Source organism: Aquila chrysaetos, chromosome 1 (genome assembly GCF_900496995.4).
Source record: "Aquila chrysaetos chrysaetos chromosome 1, bAquChr1.4, whole genome shotgun sequence".
NCBI classification, from domain to species: Eukaryota; Metazoa; Chordata; class Aves; order Accipitriformes; family Accipitridae; genus Aquila; species Aquila chrysaetos.
Genome location: NC_044004.1, coordinates 67,339,835 through 67,361,917, shown reverse-complemented (window position 1 = coordinate 67,361,917; position 22,083 = coordinate 67,339,835). Strand labels below are relative to the sequence as shown.

Genomic DNA, 22,083 nt, shown 5'->3' with positions numbered 1-22,083 from the left:
TGACTGGATTTGAACTATAGTACCAAAGGAAAAGACCAATAACTAACCCTAGACTTATTTGCTTTATCTGCAAATTTAATTCTATAAATGAACAACATAAAGTGCTACCAACATACATTAAAGACATACCACCTGCTTTGTACTACTTTAATGGAAAATCTGTCGAGCACTTTCTTTAATGATTATATGTCTTAAAAATTCAACAAATGAAAGGATTATCACTGAAATCATATTAATCTGCAAAGAATTAACAGCCTACTGTTGAAAGACTTCATGAACTGCAATAGGAGAGGATCTGAAATAAAAAATGCAAAGAGCTTTTCACATAAATAGTGCAGAAAGATTGTAGAGATTGAAGCAGCAAAAGTGAAAATGGACTGAAACAAAGAATGGTTATGTGAATCAAACACTTTAGCATTGAAAATAAAACAAAATCATAGAAAACGTGCTATAAGCTGTAACATCCTTACCACCTGTATACAGTTTACTAATTTTCTTTATAAGTTTCTGTGACCAGTTGCACTCTCGTTATCATTCATAATTTTAAACAGATTTAGATACATTATCTGAAATGTCTTGTTTAAAGAATGAAACAGAATTTTATTGAACATTCTGAACTTAATGAAACACTGAGAATGAAGTCTTGATTTCCTACTGATACAGTCTTCTTTAAGGGATAGAAAGACCCCCCACAGTTTATAAAATACTTTATCTTCAGCAGTACACAGCTTAGCTTTTAGAATTTCAAGACACAAATAGATTGTTTTATTTCTCTGTTATATTTTCGCTGCCTGTAGGACATTAATGAAATCATGGCCAGGCATTTCTTGTTATTTAATGGCCAACGGAGTTCATTTCATCAAACCACATTCAGTAGTTATCCATATTCATGAAGACACTTAAGGATGTGTTTGATTTTAGCTTTAGTAGGATTTAAGGATATGCCTAAAGTTAGGCACATACTTAAAACGCTATTCTGAATTTGGATGGAGGCAATTGCATGCTTACCTGAGCTAAAGTTAAAATTAAGCTTAAGTGTTTTGCTGAATACAGATGGAGTGCTGAACTGGAGCCCAGTGATTACTCATAAGTGTCAGTATGTTCTCAATCCAGAAATTATCACTTTACAAATAAAATCTGAAGATATGCATATACATAATCAATGTATGGCTGAGTAGAATTTTGATGACCAGCGTATTACAATTCATGCAGACATAAATTAAGGTGAGGAAACACTGTTTAAACTCAAAAATACATCCCAAATTATTCACTCTGGATGTACACAGAAGACAAAATATGACAGTAAAACAACATGGAGACATAAAGACAAGCCATAAGGACAGGCACAACAAAGCTTTCACTTTCAGTTGAAGACACCGTTTTCAACCTCAGTGGGCCCAATTTAGTTGGTCACAGGGCCTGATACTAAAATTTTCCTAGTTTCCTGAGGCTGCAGTGATGTTAATGGAAGATTAATATACACATCAAACAAACAGATCTTGTTCATCACACAGAAGAACCCAGAATCACCCTTCTGAGGTTTTGCAACTTAAAGACATTGAGAATCTATGGATTCTACTTGGAAATAGTGTAAATGTATGACTAAGACCTATTCATGCTTTCTAGTGCCTTTGTCAGTTTTCAATATTAATTTCCAAATGAAAAACTTTGAAAAATTAGTTTGAAAATAAGTACATTGATTTAATCTGTTGTCATTTTTACAAAAGATTAATTGGAAAAAAGCAACTTATATTCCTCCTTTCTGACTTAGCACTTGATGCTCTTCTTTTTCTTGGCTTGGAAGTCTACTGTAATCTGGAAAGACAGAAGAAAGACCTAGTGAATTAGATAGGTAAAATCTAAGACAGCTCATAACTGCCATACATGTCAAGAACTGTACATATACTTTAAAAGGTTCTAAATTTAGACAGGACTTACAGCTTTACTGAGCAAAACTAAAAAGTTTAAAGAAATAAACCCAACCTAATTAGTAACAGCAAATGTTAGGGATGAACCTAGCAATACTTTGCTTTAAGCCCAGATGTACAGGTTCATAAAGGGGAAATAATTGCTTTCTCCTTTCCATCTCCTCAATGACTACTCTCTGTCCTGCTACCTTATAATTCTAACAGTGTTTTCATCTGATGAATTATGAAAACACAAAACCCACAAACATTTGCTATAACTTGAATAGATCATGGTGTTTGGCTTTTGTTGCGATGCATTTCTGATCTGCCTAGCTCTTAAAAAGGATACATCATCTGTAAAAGACTTGGATAAAAGAAAAAAAAAAAGAATAACCCAGTATATAACTGAAGCAGGTAACTGTAACTCCCTCAGATGTCCTTGTCATTTTAATTCCAGCGTTCCTGAAATGCAGCAATAAACAAAGCATCTTAAACAACAGATATCTGACATCACAGCAAAATTCCACCATCCCAATATGCTCTTCCTAACAATGGCCAATAAAACAGTATAGGCAGACATAAGAAACATGACACTTTCAAGGGTGATTAGTCGCCACTCTAGACTTCTGATTATCAGCAGTTTAGTGACGGAGCTAAAGGCAGCATATATACCATTATGTTTAATAGCCACTGAATAACCAATCAGACATCAAATTGTCTAATCCCCCTTTTTGATCCCTTTTCTATTTTCAGACTTTGCAACACCTGTGGCTGCCAGATCCACAATTCAATTATGCATTATATGAAAAAGATTTTTGTATTTTTGCTCTAAATTTGCTACCTGATGATTTCATCAGGCCCCTCTAGTTCTTGAGGTAGGAAATAAATATATACTATTCTTTATTAGCCTTTCCTCTACTGTCAAGATTTTATTCCTGATCCGTTACCTATCACCTAGATTTTATGATACTGAATCAACGGATGGTAAAATGGTATACGATATCCATTATCAGTAAATACAGCATGAAACATTTTCCCACCTGGCAATCCCCAGTTTATTTAGTCTGTTTTATGACAGAAACTATTTCCCACCTCTGGCAATCCCATACACTACCTTCTAGATTCCTTTTCTTTTTTAGGACAGTATGACTGGCATGTAGTATTTAAGACATGGATGTAGTAAGAACTCTATCCTGATCAACAGCCAACTACACTGGTATTTTGATATTCTTAGTAAATTCCAATTAGATTATCAGTGCTACAGCTAGTCTCAGGAGTCTTCCTGTCAGTTAAGGACCTGACACATTCAATCAGCTGAAGGAAAGACTGCATGCCTGACAGGTGATTTGCTCTTATCCACTTCATGAAAAAGTGAGTCCTATTGGTTGCATGTTTCCACATATTTTTGGCTACCTTATGCTTCAGATCCTGCTCCCCAGTCTCATTTACTCAAACCAGAGCCTCGTATTCAATCGCACGCTAGCCTTGCTTATTATCTACTACGTTAGACCCTATTGTGTTCAATGGACTTCCTGATACTTCAGCCCAGCTCCCAGCCATGCTATTCTCCCAACACTTCCACTGATTCTTCTTTTGACCTGATGTGCTTGGCTTCTGTCACTAACTCCTGACTGTAGCATCTCTCCACACTGCTACCTGCCTCGAGGTACACAGACATGGTGACATTTTCTGTTAAGCCCTAAGTTCTTTTCCTTTCCATACCCAACTTCCTACTGTGTTTTGTACTCCCTTTGGTTAGCAATTTCAGACAACTAACCACAACGGTCCCAAGTTCCTGCCTGTGTGAAAATGTCAAATTCAGAGCTCATTCAGGTGTACGTTATAGAGCAATTCCCTCCATCAAACGTTTTCATTACTTTTTCAATTACCTGAATGTTTTGATGAACAAATAACAAAACATGACTTTGTTTGACAAATCAGATGTGGTACATGCCCGATTAATGTCAGCAATGCATTAAGTACAACTAAACCACTCTTTCAAGCATTTTCTTTAGTAAGTCTACCCAGACAGCCTGAATGCTAGACACTGATTATCGTTTTTTAATCAAAGAATGCAGTTTTTAAAAGCTGTAAGTCAGTGTGCTGACTTGTATTGCAGATTTCAAGCAGTGAGGTATGAGTTACCCAACTGTTAGAGAAAAACATTCCTCTTAGGAGGCTGCTAATGCAGTTCAGGCAATCACTACTGCAAATAGAAGACCTGGCTCTGCACACCCTTGTATATTTTAGGATCATCAGCCACCAGTGCAATTAACTGTTATCTGGTGGCAGAGCTAAAATGCATGCACATGCTCAGGAATAGTCTTAGTACCTCATTTTATAGGTTGTTGTGGTTTAAACCTAGCCGGTAACAAAGCACGATGGAGCCACTCGCTCACTCCTCCCCACCGGCCACAGTGGGATGAGGAGAAAATATAAAGAAAGGCTCGTGGGTCGACACAAGGACTGGGAGGGATCACTCACCACTTATGGTCATGGGTAAAAGACAGGCTCAACTTGGGGAAAAAAAAAATCAATTTAATTTAGTACAAATCAAAACAAAACAAGGAAATTAGAAAGTAAAAACCAAACCTTAGAACACCTTCCCCCCACCCCTCCCTCCTTCCCGGCTCAACTCCACTCCTGGTTCCGTCTACCTCTTCCTGCTGGCAGCGCAGGGGAACAGGGAATGGGGGTTGGGGTCAACTCCCCACACGTTGTCTCTGCCGCTCCTTCCTCGTCAGCGGGAGGACTCCTCACTCTTCCCCTGCTCCACCGTGGGGTCCCTCCCACGGGAGACAGTCCTTCATGAACTTCTCCAATGTAAAGTCCTTTCCGTGGGCCAATCTTCAGTCACAGACTGCTCCAGCACGGCCTTTCCCATGGAGTCACGGCCACCTTTGGGGGCATCCACCTGCTCTGGCATGGGGTCCTCCACAGGCTGCAGTTGGGCATCTGCTCCCTCGCTCCTCTCCGTGGGCTGGGGGGGGACAGCCTGCCGTCTCACCACGGGCTGCGGGGGCATCCCCTCCTCCGGCGCACCTCCTCCCTCTCTTTCTTCACTGACCTCAGTATCTGCAGAGGGGTTCCTCTCACATTCCAATCCCCCTACTCACTGCAGATTTCCCTTCTTAAATGTGTTATCCCAGAGGCACTACCAGTGTAGCTGCTGGGCTCGGCCTTGGCCAGAGGTGGGTCCGACTTGGAGCCGGGGAAGCTTCTAGCAGCTTCTCACAGGAGCCACCCCTGCGGCCCCTCCCCCACTACCAAAAAAACCCACCACACAAACCCATAACATACATGTATAGTTATTTGGTAATTTATTTATTAAGTTCTGTGTCACCACCAAGTAGTCTTGTCCAGTTTGGTTGGCTTTTATACTAGCTTGCTATATTTTGGTCTTCGCTTCTGGTTTTGATGTAGGGATGTGAGTCCTGAAGTTGCTCCTCCCAGAACGAGAGTGGCTAAAGCCTATCATCTTATCATTCCCATTCATCCATTTGGAAACCCTCTCAGGCATGTAAGGTATATGCTGAAAGGCAATCTACATTTTAGTTCATGTGGTCTAAAGGCAAGCCAATGCCTAATAAAGTGACCATTTATGATTTAATATGAAGATTAAATTACACTTCTTGTGCAATCAAGATGTGACTAGTTATTTTAATGCAGTCTGGATGTTAACACCAGCTGTCTGAGAGAAAACATGAGAAAAGAGTGGACATAGAGGTGCAATAAGCATACTATCTGCATAAAACCTCAAGAGTCATTCTCCAAAAATGAATTTCTGGGCACAGATCCAACACTACAGTAAGTGACTTTGCACATGTCTGGGTATAAATGTATGAATTCAGAGCAAGATAGATACTCGATAACTTTCTAAGTTACTTCCAATGTATCTTAGTAATTCACACAAAATTTCCCCATGGAAATACTCAAGACGTTGTCCAAGGGACTCATAGGTCCTCCAGCTGTGCTTATCAGTATGTGATTCTGATTATGAGCTGACGAAAGAAACTAAAATCCTACTATGCATGTGATCATTATGTGCCAGAACCAGACCTCTGAATATCTCTGATATTCATCAATCAAGTTTCAAACACTTACAAGTATTGTTCATTTAAAAAATGAACATTTTGAGAAGATAAACCCTTGATCAGCAGAATGCTACCCATAAGGCTTAATACAGCTGAGTGAAAACTATTTTTCACCTTACTTTCTTAAATATTAAATAATCTTTCTTAAGTAAGGTATATTTTACCTTACTTCCTTAACAGTAAGGAAAATCATATCATCAACCCCTGAAAAGTGGGAGGTGAGAAATACACGAAAAGGTTCTTTACAATTTGCACTCGCCAGGCTATTTGATACACTGCTATAACAAAGGAGTCAAATGGCTTTATCTTCTCAGAATCTTCCATATAAAACAGTGCAGTGAAGCATGTGTTTGACTCGGAATGAGCTGTTCCCACTTCACACTCTGAGAGCCACTTGCCAATTGAGTTCATTCTCCTGCTTCCCACTTGCAAAAGGAATTTAATTGGCTGTTACAGCAATCTGTACTCTGATAAGGTTGCTGAGAGAAAAAAAAAAAAAAAACAACAACAAAACAAACTACCTCATCTGAAGACCTCATAGAGTATTTTTCTTCAACAGCCCTCTATTTGCACTGATCCACCATCTCAGTGTGTAGATACCCTTCGAACAGCCATTCCTCCCTCTAGATTTCCAATTTTTACCTAGGGTCATCCAAAAGTTCACAATTCTTCTCCTTTACTTCCCAAACTACCTTTCAAGTCTCCAGCATGTGGTCCAGTAGGTTGCATATGCTTTCATGTGAGGATACCTCCCCCCTTTGAATTCAAAATTTTATTCTCCCTGAGACAAGGGTGGCCTGCAATGAAGACCTTGCTTCCACTTCACAAGCCACCTGTTAGCTTCTTCACCAACCTGCCAACTCCTCTATTGCTTCCCAGTCCTGCTGCTCCCCAGCCCACTGTGCCATCTGCACAGCAGGAATTCAGAGATAAACTTACAAAGTGTTAGAAGTCTCAGCTTTGTCTCAGAGCCGGAGCTGCTTTGTGAGCTGAATAATTATTCTGGAATAAAAGTAACTTCTATTTAAGAATAATGTCTGCATGGAAAGCTACTCCAGAATCAGGGGCAGCAAACTGATTTATTCCATTCTAGCTCTGCTAGTCTTCCACCTCTTTTGTACAGGGCCCAAGATCTATTTGTGAATACCTTAAATTTTCTTACTAGGACAGGATATATATGGATATAATAATTACATTAATCTACAACAAGGAAAATTACTCAAGATATCATTTTAAAATTTCCAGCAATTTCTGAAACTGGGAAGAAGCTGAAATGCAGAACCCTGATGACTCAAAAGACTATTAAGACTTCTGTCCCAAAGTTTTAAAAAAAAAACCCACTTTTGCAGTAATCACAGATCACTGCAGCCCAGAAGAAACTGGACTAAGGGTGTCATATGAAAGACTGGAAGAGGTGACTAGGTTGCAACCAGATAAAAAATTCAGCTCGTCTATTATAGTTAGTGGTACCACACCACAGAAACTCAAGACCTTAGTCTTGTTCCCAGTCCCCCATAGTGCTGGACACTGCTTGAATACAAGAAGTATAGAACAATTACTATCTCAGATAATTCACAATTGCAAGAAAAATTAAGAGACAACAGAGGAATACAGACAGATGAAGTAACACAAGGAAACAATGAAGTGATTTTGATTGGCATGACACAGAGTTGTCACAGTACATCAGGAGCTTAACGGTTGTTACTTTAGAACAGACAGTGTGGTAAAGGTTAATCTTAAGAATGAACATAAAGTGCATTAAAGAGGTTGTTTTGGACCATCTACAAAGAGTTTCTGCCAAGCCCACAAGGTAGCACAGGAAAAACACCTGCAGTTGCATGCTGGAACACTGAAACTGGCACCATTCATCAATGCGAAGAATAGAAGCTGATCATTCTATTGTGAATCAGATAGAGTGGAAAAGGATGTTTCATATTTTGTTCAATTCAGATTATTATGATATTCTGTCTAAACTGGTGAATTTGAACCATGAAACCACTTTGCATGATAAACAGTAGAACTCTTTATCAGCCTTGAATCATAATGCAGAAATGGGTAATTCACAGCTAGCTTTGGAAGAGCTTTTGATTTAAATAACTGTCTCCTATTTTAGGTCAAGTGCAAAATCCTACTAAAGTGCAAACTGCAAGCAAACCAAGCTATCTCAGCTCTTGAAACACCACAGCTATATTCTATCTCCTCCCAAAGAAAATAAATCAATAATTCAAAATAATGGCATTCTGGTAACGTAACACCTTGTCTATAACCTATTCTTCCTCATGTGTCTTTTGGGGAAAGATTGTATTAAGCATATTTTAAAGTTTAATGAACCACTCTCACTTTTTTGTTTCTGTTAATCTTTCAAAGAGTACATGAAAGCCATTCTGAAACAACAATACCCCTTGTGTGTAGATGTAAGCAAAGCTACAGGCACTTTCTGAGCACACTCACTGTTTTATCTAGATTCATAAGCTACAGTGAACTCTGTTGCCTTTTCTCATTAAAGAAAATGCAATCAGACATGGAAATACTCTGCAAGGTGATTCTTGTTCACATGAAACGTTCAGTAACAAAGATGTCTTTGTGCATGACATGCTTTCCACTTCTTCACCACTTCTTGTCTGTATTTTAATCCAGGTTAGTTTTTCTTCTTGGTAGATTAGACATTGTAGCTGGCTTTAATCAAATAAAGATGCCATGAAGCAAGCACATAGGTTTACATGGTAACTTACCTACCAGGAACATGGGTATTGCAAATAGAAAGCTGAATTGATGTTGAAAATAATTGAAAGGATGTGCCCCAGATTCAGTTGTGAAAACAAAATGTAACTGCATTGGCAATACAGGCCTACCATCGAAGCCTCTTTTGAGAAGGTAATTTAGCTATGTTTACCTATGCAAATGAAGAGTACTGTCCTGTCTTTGGATAATGTGTTCATTACAGGCTCACTCATAACTTCACATGACATTTTAAGATTTTGAAGTTCAGTTTTGTTTTGTTGCAGAACAAAATCAAGAGATTCTACACAGTGGCTAAGGCATTCACTTGTGATGCCAGAAATTTATATTGAATAAAATGCCCTGAATGAATCAGCAAAGTTATTTTGACTTTACTTTTTCATAGCCTACCCAAAACCCCGTCTGCATGCTTGGTTTCATGAGAGGGTTAGAATTTCTGTTTTTCTCCTTTCCTCCCCACAGCAGATATTCTAGGCCTGAGAAATTCTGACAAAAATGCCATTGAAACTAATTTTGGGGTGGGGGAAACATTTCAGCTGTAAAGCTTCAGGATTTGCCTAAAGTCAGGGTATATTTCTCAGTCATTTGCTCCTTGTAGAGGAAATGCTGGCTTATCCTTGCTGAAAAAAACACTTTTCAATAAGTGCTACACAGTAAACTCAGCCCCTGTTCCTAATACAAGTGTTTGCAGTGTAGCAGGAGATACTCTGGCTCCCTAAATTCCATAAACTCACCCCGAGACATAGTTTCTCAGCAACATCTGCTCATGACGCTTAGTCCTTCCTTTTACTCTTCCATGGAAGTAGCATTCCATGCTTATCTCATTCTTAACATCAAGCAAACTTAATAATCAAGCAACTCTTTATTAAATAAGGTCAGGCATTTTGATGCAAGATTAGAAACAACAGACTACAAATAAATATAAAATGCAATTTTAATTTAGACTTGATTAGATGCCTCTCTAGGCAAGAGGTAACCTGTTTTATCTAGACTCCCCAAGACTCTTACATGGTGTCAAAGGTGAAAATTTACTGCATTCAGCAATACTTCTTCATCTGAACATTATTCTTGATCTAAAGCTGGACAAGGACGCTAACTCCATCCCATCCCATCTGATCTTTATTTCTCTTTTTTTCTATTTTTTTTTCCATACTATCTTTTAAATGTGAGTGTAGTCTGTGGACTTTTCACTCTTCCTCTGGAAGGCTTCCTCAGAAAGGTTTGCACATCATCGGCTAGCAAGGGTTACTTCACTGTCATTGCATACATCTACAGGATTCTTCAGTTAACACCTTTATTGCAGCTTGAATATCTTAACATAAATTCCTAACACATTCCAATTGTTAGAATACTCTTAAGGCTGAATATTACATTTTGCTTTTAGTCACCATCAGCCTAAGTTTGTAGCAGATACTAAATATGACATCTTTGGGCATGCCATTAATATAGACAATCACACTTTCTAGTACAGTTTTCAAACCAGAAACAATATGAGTCACCAATTTGCGGATAATTTCTGAGGCCACTTGTAAAATACAAAGTTTAAGATGGAGAACACGTAAATCTCAAAATACAACCATAAGTTGTTTAGTATGCATAGGTGCACAGTTAGTTACACTTTCAAACCTATCTTTTTCAAATACAGTAAAAAATTCATCTCTTAGCTGTGCAATTTTTTACATTCAACTAATTCTAACTCTGATTTAGTTCCTAGCTGTGGTTTCTCATTATTTGTAAGGTGGATAAGGAGCTGAGTAAAGGAGAGCCAGTGGTGCACTGATCTAAACAAGAAACTATGGGCTACCAGGAGGTTACTGGTGGATTTCCTCCAAAAATCTGTGTCACTAGTGAACATAATAATACTTCTATTAGTATTCAGCATAGAATAAGAGTGTACCAGTGAAGTGATACATAGTTGGAGTACAGCACCAATAAACCTGGAAGATCAAAGCGTCATATAGGAAAAGAAGAACTGGATAATATTGCAGGCTGTAGTTATAGAAACAGAGCGAACAGTGGAAGTGCAAGTTTATAAACTGATTAATGAGAAGAAATTCTATGCAAGTTTTTTAGTTAGAGATAATGGTAGAGGAGGAAGACCTGGATGTCTAACCAATTTCCAGCATGACAATAAGCCATAGCTGAGTAGAAGTAAATTTGATCCTAGAAATGTCAGACAAGGTAAAGCTTAATGGTACTCTGTGAATTGTTATATTCTGTATCACTGTGGTCACTCAGCATTCCAGCAAGGTGAATTCTGATTGGTTAAAGTGCAGAGAAATGGCTGTTAGGACAATTAGGGCAATGAAGAGTGTCTCATATGAGAGGAAAAAAGAAGTCGTTTCACCTTTTTCAGCCCAGAGAGGCAAAGGCTGACAGTGGGCACAACTGATTCAGGCAGGAGTGAGTGTAAAAACTCAAGGACGGAGAAGACCGGTAAAGCCAAATGGCAATGTTGACAAAATAGAGTAAATACAAACTGGCCTTGCCTAAATTTAGGATGAAAACTGAAGGTTTCTGACCACCAAAGGAGACAAGAGCTGTTTTTCCATGGAAGTAGTAGGAGCAAAAGAAAAATTAACTAGTTGAAAACTAGTGCTTAATAAATATCTAAATGACACAGTTGCCTACAGCAAGGTCCTGGATTCATGAGGTGAAAATACCCTTATCAGTCCAGAGTCACTCTCTTTGTGAATTAACTGACTGTTAGAAGAATTTACAAAGAGAACTGAATTACAGTACAGAAAGAAAAGTTCTTGTTTATACAAAGGCAAGGTTCATAGTCTTTTCCAAAGAATACAGAGAACAATTATCTGACTGTAGCTATCTGAGGATGACTCATTGTCCTGGGTTTGGCTGGGACAGAGTTAATTTTGAGAAGAAGCTGGAAGCCAAGGGGATATTCTATACCATATGACATCATGCTGAGTATATAAGCTGGGGGACCTGGCCAGAGGGGGAGGAGGGATCACGGCTCAGGAATGGGCTGGGCATGGGGTTCCGGGTGGTCAGCAATTGCATTGTGCATCACTTGCTTCGCATTTTCTTTTTTTAATTATTATTATTGTTATTTCTTCTCTTCTTGTGTTAAACTGCCTTTATCTCAACCCACGAGTTTTTACCTTTTTTTCTGATTCTCCTCCCCATCCCACCGGGGAGGGGAAAGAGTGAGCGAGTGGCAGCATGGTGCTTAGTTGCCAGCTGGGCCTAAACCACAACACTCATTTGAAAGTAACTATCATTGTAAGATGCTTTTAGGGATAATATCTCTCAATTGAAGAGGTGCTAGAATTTCAACTGTCACTATCCAGAATCCTGTCCAACTCAATTTAAGGTATCAAACCTTCTGTCTTCTTTTATATTCTGCTTTATTCACAGATAGATGCTACTTTTTAAGAACAGAAGAAATATTTAAAGAAAAAAAAAAACTTCTACTTTTGTTTCTTGCAGGCCTTTCAGTCTTCATAAGTGTTTTCCAACAGGCTAAAATATGTTTAAAATAATTTTATTAAATAGTAGGATCTATTCACTTCTAAGGTCAAACAGAAAACTTTAAGTAGGGAAGTTACCTCCAACAGCTGCTTGCTACCTTAAATTACTTTTAACATTTAAACTTTGTACCTCAAAACCATATAGTTTCTAAATCTTGTATATAGAATGTGTAAAGTTTTGTTAAATGTATTTATTGCTTTCTGAGCTTTCCCTCATTTTAACTATATGAATATGAGAATCTGTAATCTTTGCAGTGTTCGGGATTTTTCATAAAATATTTGTTAAAATTGGTATAAAGGTATGGTAATTTAAATTACCCAGTTTCTGCCTTACATTACATGAGGCTATGTCAAATAATTTCAGCTTTTTTAGGGAAAAAAGCTTACATTTCTGGATAGCGTGTTGTAAAAATCAAGTTGATGAAACAATGAGAGAGCCATGACATAAAGATGCAAATCAAATATCAGTCGACCTGTCCCTCTTCTTAAAGAAAAGGTACATCTAGATAAACTTGTTTCAATTTTGAGATTAGCCTGTGTTATCAAACACATAGTGACTATCAGCATTTAAAAGCCTATGTATTCCACAAATCTAGATACACTGTTTGGTTTAGTTTAGAACAGGGATCTGTTCTTTATATGACGGTCTGTATGTAATATGTCATATGCATGTACATAATGCAATAGACTTACATTCATGAAGTTCTACTCACGGTAGTGCACCAATATTGAAGCACTGCTTTGTCCATAGTAATGGACTCACAGTACTCATAATAATGTAAGGATGTCCGGTAAGCTGAGAATTTTCTGGACCTAAAATCTTGGCTACTGCCCCAACTATAAACTTTGTTCCCCTGTTTTGATAACAACATTGTTTATATTATAGATCACTGACTTAGAAAGCAAAGTTCATTACTAAAATGCAAGAATTTCTAATGTACGCAGAGCTGATCCTTCCTGACCAATACTTGGTCATTTTACATACCTCCTTGCCCTTCACGCTTTTTTGCCTTGCCTGGCTGTACTCCTTCACAGGATTTGGTGCAATCACACCTCTCCAGTCATGGTATACTTTGTCTGTTGGGAAGATAGGTGTGGTTTTGAAAAATATGTTATTTATCCAAATTACTTCACGTTACTTATTTGTAGTGAAGCTATTGAATTAGTAGTTTCAGTTCCCAGAAGTGGAGTTGACATCTGCTTCCTACTGCGTCAGCACTTGCCTTTTTTGATATGCAGAATGCAAACTTTCTAGAATGGGAACTACCTGTGCCCACAGCAGCTACCACTGCAAAAATTACTGTTTCTGTTCCCAAGCTCTTTCATCTCGAAGCTTCAACCTTTGTCATTTCTACTCTGAACTTTAACCCTATGCCAGATCCTTTGGACTGTTGCAATTTTACTTTAGGGTTACCTATGTAAACTAGATTTAACTAACACACCATGACAGTGCTTGTTTTCATTTTCCCTTGCAGATACATATTTAGGCTACTTCAGAGCTTGTTAAGAGTTTTCAAATGCAATAATTCCATTTTTGCAGTGTAAACAGTATGGAAATTCTCAGTCCTTTTATTTCTACTGATTCACAACTTTCATTTCATTTTTACTGATTTACATGTCATTGCAGACCAAGCACTTATAACACTGAAATATGTTTTCTTTCTACTAACCTCTTTTCTCAACAAAAGGAGGTCTGTTACTCTTCCTAATAGTGCAGTTACTGCTGGTAGCACACTTCCAGTGCAAGCAGGCAGTGTAAGGTGTAATGGTTCATGGTATAGAAATAGCTATTGAGTCAGCACTAATTGTACTTTTGGTGTCGGGTTCAGCAGCAAGAACAAAACCAATCCCTGCTCCCCCACAGATGTGGAAGTGGTCCCTGCCAGACATGGAATATTTTCTAGAATTCACCTGTTGTGTATCACAGCCATGTTTTAAAAACCTGATCATTTAAAATAAAGATATATTCTGCATTTCCTTTCATTAAAGTATTTTGAAACATCCTCCTATATTCTAAACAAATATACATATTTAGCAAGTAGTTTAATACCTTTGGACAAATGTCAATTTGTTTACTAGAAATGTACCAGACAGACTGTGAACAGAAAAGAATAAAGCTTCTGAAAGTGCACCCACAAAGGTTTGCTTTTCAGGGTTGATATTACAAGTAATTAGCTTGACATTTAATAAATGACATTTCTAAGAACTGCTAAAGCTGACTTAACAAGCAAACAGAACAACCTTGTTTTGTTTAGAAAAGGTAGTTGCACTGTTGCACATTTTATGTAAAGTGTTTTTGCCAGCTCATGTTGAAAACATCTACATGCATGAAATACTTGAAATAAACATGCTTTCTGTAAACTGAACTTTCTATTATGGTCCTCTCTGCTTAGCACAAACTCTGATAAAAAGTCCTTTGGTAAAGCTGGTATATACTGCAACAGATAGGGCCCATACTAGAGTTATAATAAATTTACGTTTCTTTTTCCCCGTGTTTTTTCTAAGCATGTTTCAAATCATAAAAAACTCAGACTGCGTTTTACATTTTGGTCAAAAAAAAAGCAGAAGATATGTTGAAATTACATATCCTTAAACTTTTCCTAGGCTTTAGAATTGAATTTGATATTGGCAAGTAAAGCAATCGCTTTGAAGAATCAAGACAGCATGTGTTAGTCCAGTTATCCAACCCAGAGGATAGGTTTGTTTACATGCAATGCATTTCAAGGGCACTTAGAAAACCAAAGTAACATCTAAAATTGGGTCTCTTTTCCTGCTTGTGTTAAGAAGAATATTGTGTTTGTGTCGTGACAGTCTCATCAGCTTTATTTCTGTGCATTAGAAATCTTGAAATCTCTTCCAAGTGCCTGTAAGATCAGAGTATCATTCATCCAGTTCAGCTGCTTGGTTAGCACACCCACACCTCACCGAGGAAAAAAATGGAGTCTTCAACCCAAATGGCAGAAATCTAGTTAGAAATAGTGTTCCCATATAGCATTTGGAGACAGCATTTTTGATAAGCCTGGGGTTTGGGGGGGGGGGGGGTTCAGGGTTTTTTTGGGGGGGGGTGTAGTGATGAATTTTACTTCAGTGGTTAAACATGGAGTGAGGCGGATCTACAAAGCTATCCTCTTTAAAAGGAAACGTGAGCAAAGCCACTGACCCTTTTTTTTTCCCCTAATGCCAGAGTTCAGTGATGACATGGTCTACTGAACCAAGCAGTGGACCTGTCTCAAGGCAGTATTAGCACGTACACAAAAGTTTGTTTGAGATCTGGAGTACATAATGTATGAAAGAAAGACAAAATGTGAAATGCTAGAATGAGTGAAAAACATGTCAAATGTCCTGTCTTCTCTATTAAGATTTTGGGACAAAAGGAAACATATGTCTTTTTCTCTTTCCTTACTTCCTTCACTAATTCCTTTTATAACCTAAAAGAAAAATATTGTGAGCTCCATAAACATAGAAAATACTTAAAGAGATAAGAAAAATATATTTTTTGGCAAAAACAAAACAAATCCTTAAAAGACTGATACTTTTTCAATAAAACTTTCATTTCTAAAAAAGGGGAAAGCTTAATAAAGTCAACAGTTCTTAGTCTGCGGCAGTCTTGAAAGAGCAGAAACATAACATGAAAAAAATAAATTAATATAGAGTTTTCCATTGCAGTGTACAACTAGTTCTTGCAAATAATGAAAATATGCCGCTACAACAGCTCACCTCCACCAAAGCAATATTGGATTTACAAACAAAATAGAACTTAAACCAGCACACACGTGAATACCTTGGGAGTCCCTGACTGTCATTGCACTGGCACAGGGATATTGATGGAAGATGGCCCTAAAGTTTCCAGTTCAGAAAAGATACTATGTCTTCACTGACACTCCTTGACTTCTCTCCTGCTACGCCTTGTAGGTCTTTTGTTGTGCCCTGCTAGTCTCTCAGTCTGATCCCACAGTTAATCTTTTCCCTTCTACCCCTTATATAGCTGGTCCCCTCCTAGCTGATCCAGCTCATTTCCAGCCTCCCAGCAGTACCCTATTTCACAGCCTTTCTTTACTTCAGTCATATAAACCTTTCCATTACAGAACTCACTTTCTGCCCACAAGGCACTTCCATGGACTTATTTTATTGTAGTGAAAATGCAAACAACAGGGAAAAGAATCTTGTATACACATGAATGAATTATGCTCCCTCAGAAAAAGCCCTTTCAACTGCAGTTTCTTTCCCTTCTTCCCCATCTCTTGTCACCATGGGTTATTTTTCAAATGTGCTTTCACAGCAGCTCTTCATTGAAGTAAATGGTACTACTTTGGGACCCTAGTATTTGTGCAGTAATTACTATTGTTAAGCCCTGTATTTAATAGGCAAGTGAGAGGACTACTAAAAATATAGCAGTACTCAGAAAGATTGCCTACAAATCCCTTTAGAAATACATACAAAGCTGTAGTCCTAAACTAAACCCTGTTCCATTCAGCGAAGCTTTTCTGTTAAACTGTAATGCAAAAATACAAGACGAAGAAGAAATAATACTAGGTCAGAAGAAACAGAGGAAAGAATAAAGACTGTAGTTCAAACAACTATGGCCTTGGTTGGGAGATCAAAATTCTGTTTTATCACTGCTGTAAACTGTTCTCATTTTTTCAGTTGCTTCAAAATCAAGCTAACTCTAATTTGCTCTAAACAGCTTTTGATTTTATCAACAAAGCATCAAAGGGCCTGAGCAATACGTAGTGTGAATATCTTCTGTAAAGGTCAAATTGTTATCCTGTCTTAGAAAGTGAAATCTCCTCACCTTTTTTATTTTATGTTTCAAGCTGCATTTGAAAATGTACTGTTTATTTGCAGTGCTATAGCTTTCTTCTCCTTTCCTTCCTGCAAATCTTATTTCCAGCTAACACTGTCCTTTATGAAATGAAATGTTTTACAAGCTTTCCCATGAAAAAGCCCCATCAGTTGTGTACCTTCATGTTATTAAACAAGTGTATTTTTTTTCTGATAGATGTATGACCATGAACTGTGATGAATAAAGCAAGAAAAATAATTGGTTCCAGAGTTTCCTGTTGTAAGATGGAAGTGAGCCACCGTAAAACTTAGCCCCCACAAATTGTGCTAGGTGGTTTGAAATTATACTTGTAATAGTGTTAATTACCAATAGCCCCACCATTTTAGGAGCACATAATTGAAAACTGGTTACACTGGAATCTAAAAAGGATAACACCTCCTCATCTGAAACTATTTTTTTCTTTTTGACAGAAAAATTGGCCATTTCTCTTACACAATAAGAAAAAAATAGGTAAATGTGATAGCATATTTCCATACATTCTGTATGGTATATCTAAATATTTTGATGGTTTTACTATTTTGTACCAGCTGTGGAAACTGCTTTGCTGTTAGGTGACTGTAAAAGTGAGATTTGGTAAATAATTATTAGAAATCTTATACTAACACTATGATTGAAACAATAGACAAAAGTATAGCCAAGCAATTAACTAGTAGAGGTAGTTACTCATAAGTTTTGCAGTTCTTTGCTCTTATGACTAAATGTTCCTGTACGCTAGATGAGAACAATGTTGAAACTGACCACATGTGACTGAAGCTGCGTTAAGCAAAGAACAAGGACAAGAATAAAGACTTCAAGAACAGCCAACAAGAACTTCAAATGGGTCGGTGGTCGCAAAAGCAGCCCTTCGACTCAAATAGATCCTTCATTGCGCATGATTGGATGTAGGCAGTACTAAGATAATCAGTTGCAATTATTTTTATGTATATGTATACTAATCTGATTAATATGCAATTAGTTATTCTATATAACCTGTTAGTGCTAAAGCTGTGGCATGCACGCTAGGTGGAACTATCCCCCATGCATCCAGCACTGCAATAAAGAATGCCTGCTTTCTAAAACTCCAAAACGAGTCTTAGAGAGTTTCTTCAACCAGCTTTTCTGTATCAAATGTGCCTGAAGCAGACAGGAATAATTTGATTGTTTCTTAAAAACCCATTTATATTGAGGATTTAAATTGAATCCCAGCCTTGATTTTTTTTCATTCTACCCAGGTGTGACTGACTACAGATCACCTAAAATGGTGACATAAAAGAGAATTAGAGCTAGACTTACTCTTCTGCTGAAGCTCAGCAACTGGCCAATGTTCCTTTACAGAGGAAAAAAGGGGTGCAGATGTTTTCACACCGGGTGAACTCAAGAGAGAGTGTGATTCTGCAACCCCTATTTAGTAGTGAGCACCAGCAACATAGTAAGGCCTCCAGATTTGGCAGTCCTTCAGCTCTAAAGATCAGATTTTCAAAACTGTTCAGCTGTCATAGATAAAGCTGTACCATCCAACACCTGGCCTTTCAGCTTCTGGCCTCTATTGCACCAAGTCTTTCATTCAAAAAATGAAAGATTTCTTATTAGCATTATCTGTTAAGCCAGGGGAGGAAAACTGACTTTCATTGTAAAGGTTAATTTTCATCAGGGCATTCAGAAGTGCTACTATTAATGTATTTTTTCATATAGGACCTATCTGTAGAAAACATAGGTTTGAAAAATATTTATAGATACATGGCTTCTGAGATTCTACTTTCTTTCCAGTACCAGATCTGTCATAGCCTTGAATAAGTCCAACCATTAAAGATGGGTGGTCTTGCAAGTGTTTCAATCATAGCATTATTTTTTCAAAGTATATATCAGATTGCTTATGTGAAGCACCTCACTCAATGTTGAGAGTGCTGCTAACATGTTCAGTGAGTCTTTCTTCAACAATGCTTCTCCATGAATGGGCAACAAGAGCGTTGTTACCAGCCTTTCCCATCAAAATTGGTCAATGCTTTTTCATTACAATGCTCTATTTTCAGCTACATAAAGGAATGTCAACTATTGAAGCTGAAGTTTATTCTTTGCTGAGCATATGCACCTTTAAACAAACAAACAAACAAAAACCACAAAAAAAACCCCACAAAACCATCAAAACCTAAACCAGCCTACTAGGCAAAAACTAAATTCCAACTTGCCTCCTTGTATACTGCTAGAAAATCATTATTCCATATGACAGAAATAGAGGTGGGCAACAGAATGAAAAAGCTGAACTAAGTTCAAACCAGTGCCTGATTGTGACTCATCTCTGTTCATGAATAAGGATGAACCAAGTCAATGCAAGGTTTCTGGCATTATTTCCTTATCATCAAATATGTTTGATTTCTCACATATTTGTCATCAGCTCCTTTGGCTTGGATTGTTTTTGGCTGATAGAGATAAGCTAGACCCTTGATTTAACTGACATCTTTAGCTATCTAGCTCATTGAAAGAGAAATATTCTGCATTCTATCACCTTTATAGGAGGAATAACTTATAGCAGAAAACAAAGAGAAAAAAACAGCCTCAAAGTTCTGTTCAAAAGATTTCACACTTTTGCTGAGAGGAGGAGGAATGAAAAACAGGCTCCAGGTCAACCTGCAAGACCCCTGGGCTCTTGCAGGCCACAATGGACTACCAGAAGAAAAGAATCAGGGCTTCTCCACAGTTTACACTACCTCAGACCCATCCAGTTCTTCTGCATCCTATTACTCACGTGAACTTTATTCAACAAAGGTTGGTAGAAGACAGCAAAAGAAGGACATCTACTCCTCTTCCCTCAGTCTCTCCTCACTTGCACACTTCTGCTCTTGTGGAATGTCTCTCCAGGGTCCTGGAGGAAGCCTGCCAGCAAGAAAAGCTGACAAAAATATGTGTTGCCTCTCCATCATGCAAGATGGTAGTATGAACCTTAAGAGGGTCATGTAAATACCGTAAGGAGCTATGTTAATAACCTCACAGAACATTAGTGAGAGTTATTCTTCTTGTTATTAATGTTTAAAAAAAGGCAAGTTGCTAGTTATTTGGCATTAACAAATAAACAGATAATATCCATTCTGTACTATCAACAAAGTATCTGTATCCATTTTGCTGTATCTGTAAGCAAAGTGGATCAGTAGATCTTAGGAGTTCATATGTATTTTTACATATGCCTAGTGATATACACACAAACGCTGATGTTAACATACAAGAACTCATGTTTGCCTACAGCCTTAAAGCTCTTGCCTCATATTTTTAATTGAATGAATTATTTAGCTTTTTAAACAGTGTATCAAGCCTTTCCTACAAGAGGTTTGACAATATTCATAATTTAATATGCAGTTTAGACTCAAAGGAATACAACCAAATCTGTACAAACATTTACAGAATTAGTCAGGGTTTGTTCCCAGAAGATATAGAAAAAGTTCTGGTCCTCTTACTTTACAAGACAGCTGGACTAATGTCATTTGCTAAAAACATTTTAGAATTAATCCTGATATTTTTTATCAAATAATTTACTATTTTTTACTGAAGACTTAGGTATTCAGCTAGTTTGACAGTTGCTTTAATATGGTTTGAGGAATATTGGCACTAATCATTAAATAAATTATTAGAAAACATATTTTTCTTGCATATTCCTAGCCATTTTCACTACTATTTATCAGTTCTTAGCTCTTAATGATAAAATCTATTCAGCCTAAGGAAAGAATCACTTTTCCCTCAAAAAGAAGGATAACCTGCAGTTTCTGTTCTTTTAGTATATTGTAAAAAAAATAAAACATTTTTACAAATGCATGGACTTAAAAGGTTTAAAAGCATTAAATAGCAGATTTTTAAAACCTTTTTCTTTGAAATCAACATTTTTGCAGATATTGTAAGGATATAATTATGAGGCTTTTTTATAAAGATATGTAACAAACATCATCTCATAGCTGACCTGATGCTCAGCTTCAACTTTCTCTACCTATAGTACAAATGTACAGGTAGTACCAATAAAATGATCAGTTATTTTGTTTGAAAATATCCTGTCAAATTATGTTCCTCTCTCTTTTCATTCATGACCCCAGCACTGTAATCTAATCTGCCATCATTCGCATAGGGAAATTTGCGCACATCTAGGGCTTGCTCACATGTATCAGCTCAAAGAACCAGAGTACATATTTTTGACTATTAGACCCAAATAGGAGACTATCATAAAGTAAAACCAACTATATCCTTTAAAAAGGACAGTTACAATTTCTTGCATGTTTGCCTCACATTTTTCTGTTCCACTGAATAGCATCACAGCTCTCTCAGTGACTCCACAAAGGTTTCTACTTTTAATCGCTTACAGCGATGTGCACAGCATGAGTGGTGGGAGCAGGATATCCAGTCTTGTTGGCCAGCAGATCTGGACCAGCTAGGAAGGAAAAGTAATCCTGTGCTGAATAGACTGTAACAGATTGCTTCCTCCTTGTAATGAATGGAGGACCAAAGCACAAACTGCAATTGAGAGCTAGCTCACTGCCTGATCTGATCTGGGGGTGGACAACTCCAGGCTGCCACTGAGTCAGTTTAAGGCAAGTTGTCATGTTGCAGTTTAATCCTGAAGTACAATCAAATAAAGGTTTTCAGAGCCTTTCTTTGCCTTTTTAAACAATATTTGCAAAAACACATTGTGGATGTAGTCTAAACATTCCCATTCATTGAGACAGCAGTATCCTATTGATAGTAGCTTAAATCAGTTCTTTTTTGTCTGCTTGCATGAAAATTTAGATTTTGAAATGTGTAAAAGACCTAAACAGAAGGCATTGGAAGACAGAATGGATGCTAACTCATTCTCAATACCTGGCTGTTTCAGAATCCATTGGCTTTTCATAATCTTACATTTCCTTATACCAAGATTATAGAGTGCAGAGAAAAAGGGAAGATCAAAGCAGACAGATCATTTTGCTGATAGCAACAGCCTACCTGGGGACTTTTAAGTCCAGTAGATTAAGAAAATATTCAGTGACTATCATAACTCAGAGCCAAGTTAAGTCTGT

The 22,083-nt window shown here is 37.5% G+C and overlaps 1 protein-coding gene across 3 annotated transcripts in view; it reads right to left on the bottom strand.

Moving 5' to 3' along the window:
• Positions 1-259: 259 nt before the first annotated feature.
• Positions 260-22,083, bottom strand: part of LOC115345423 — a 59,052-nt gene continuing 37,228 nt past the window's right edge. For 2 of the 3 annotated variants that reach the window (XR_003924817.1, XR_003924824.1), the window contains exons 6-8: positions 13,217-13,308; positions 1,696-1,815; positions 260-295 (exon numbers count right to left, since the gene is read on the bottom strand). Coding sequence is in view for 1 of the 3 variants with exons in the window: in XM_030024103.1 (XP_029879963.1) it covers positions 1,768-1,815; positions 13,217-13,308 (140 nt within the window). In the remaining 2 variants the exon portion in view is untranslated. Of the gene's footprint in view, positions 296-1,336; positions 1,816-13,216; positions 13,309-22,083 lie in introns of those variants that run through there. The other variant, XM_030024103.1, reaches the window with a different exon arrangement.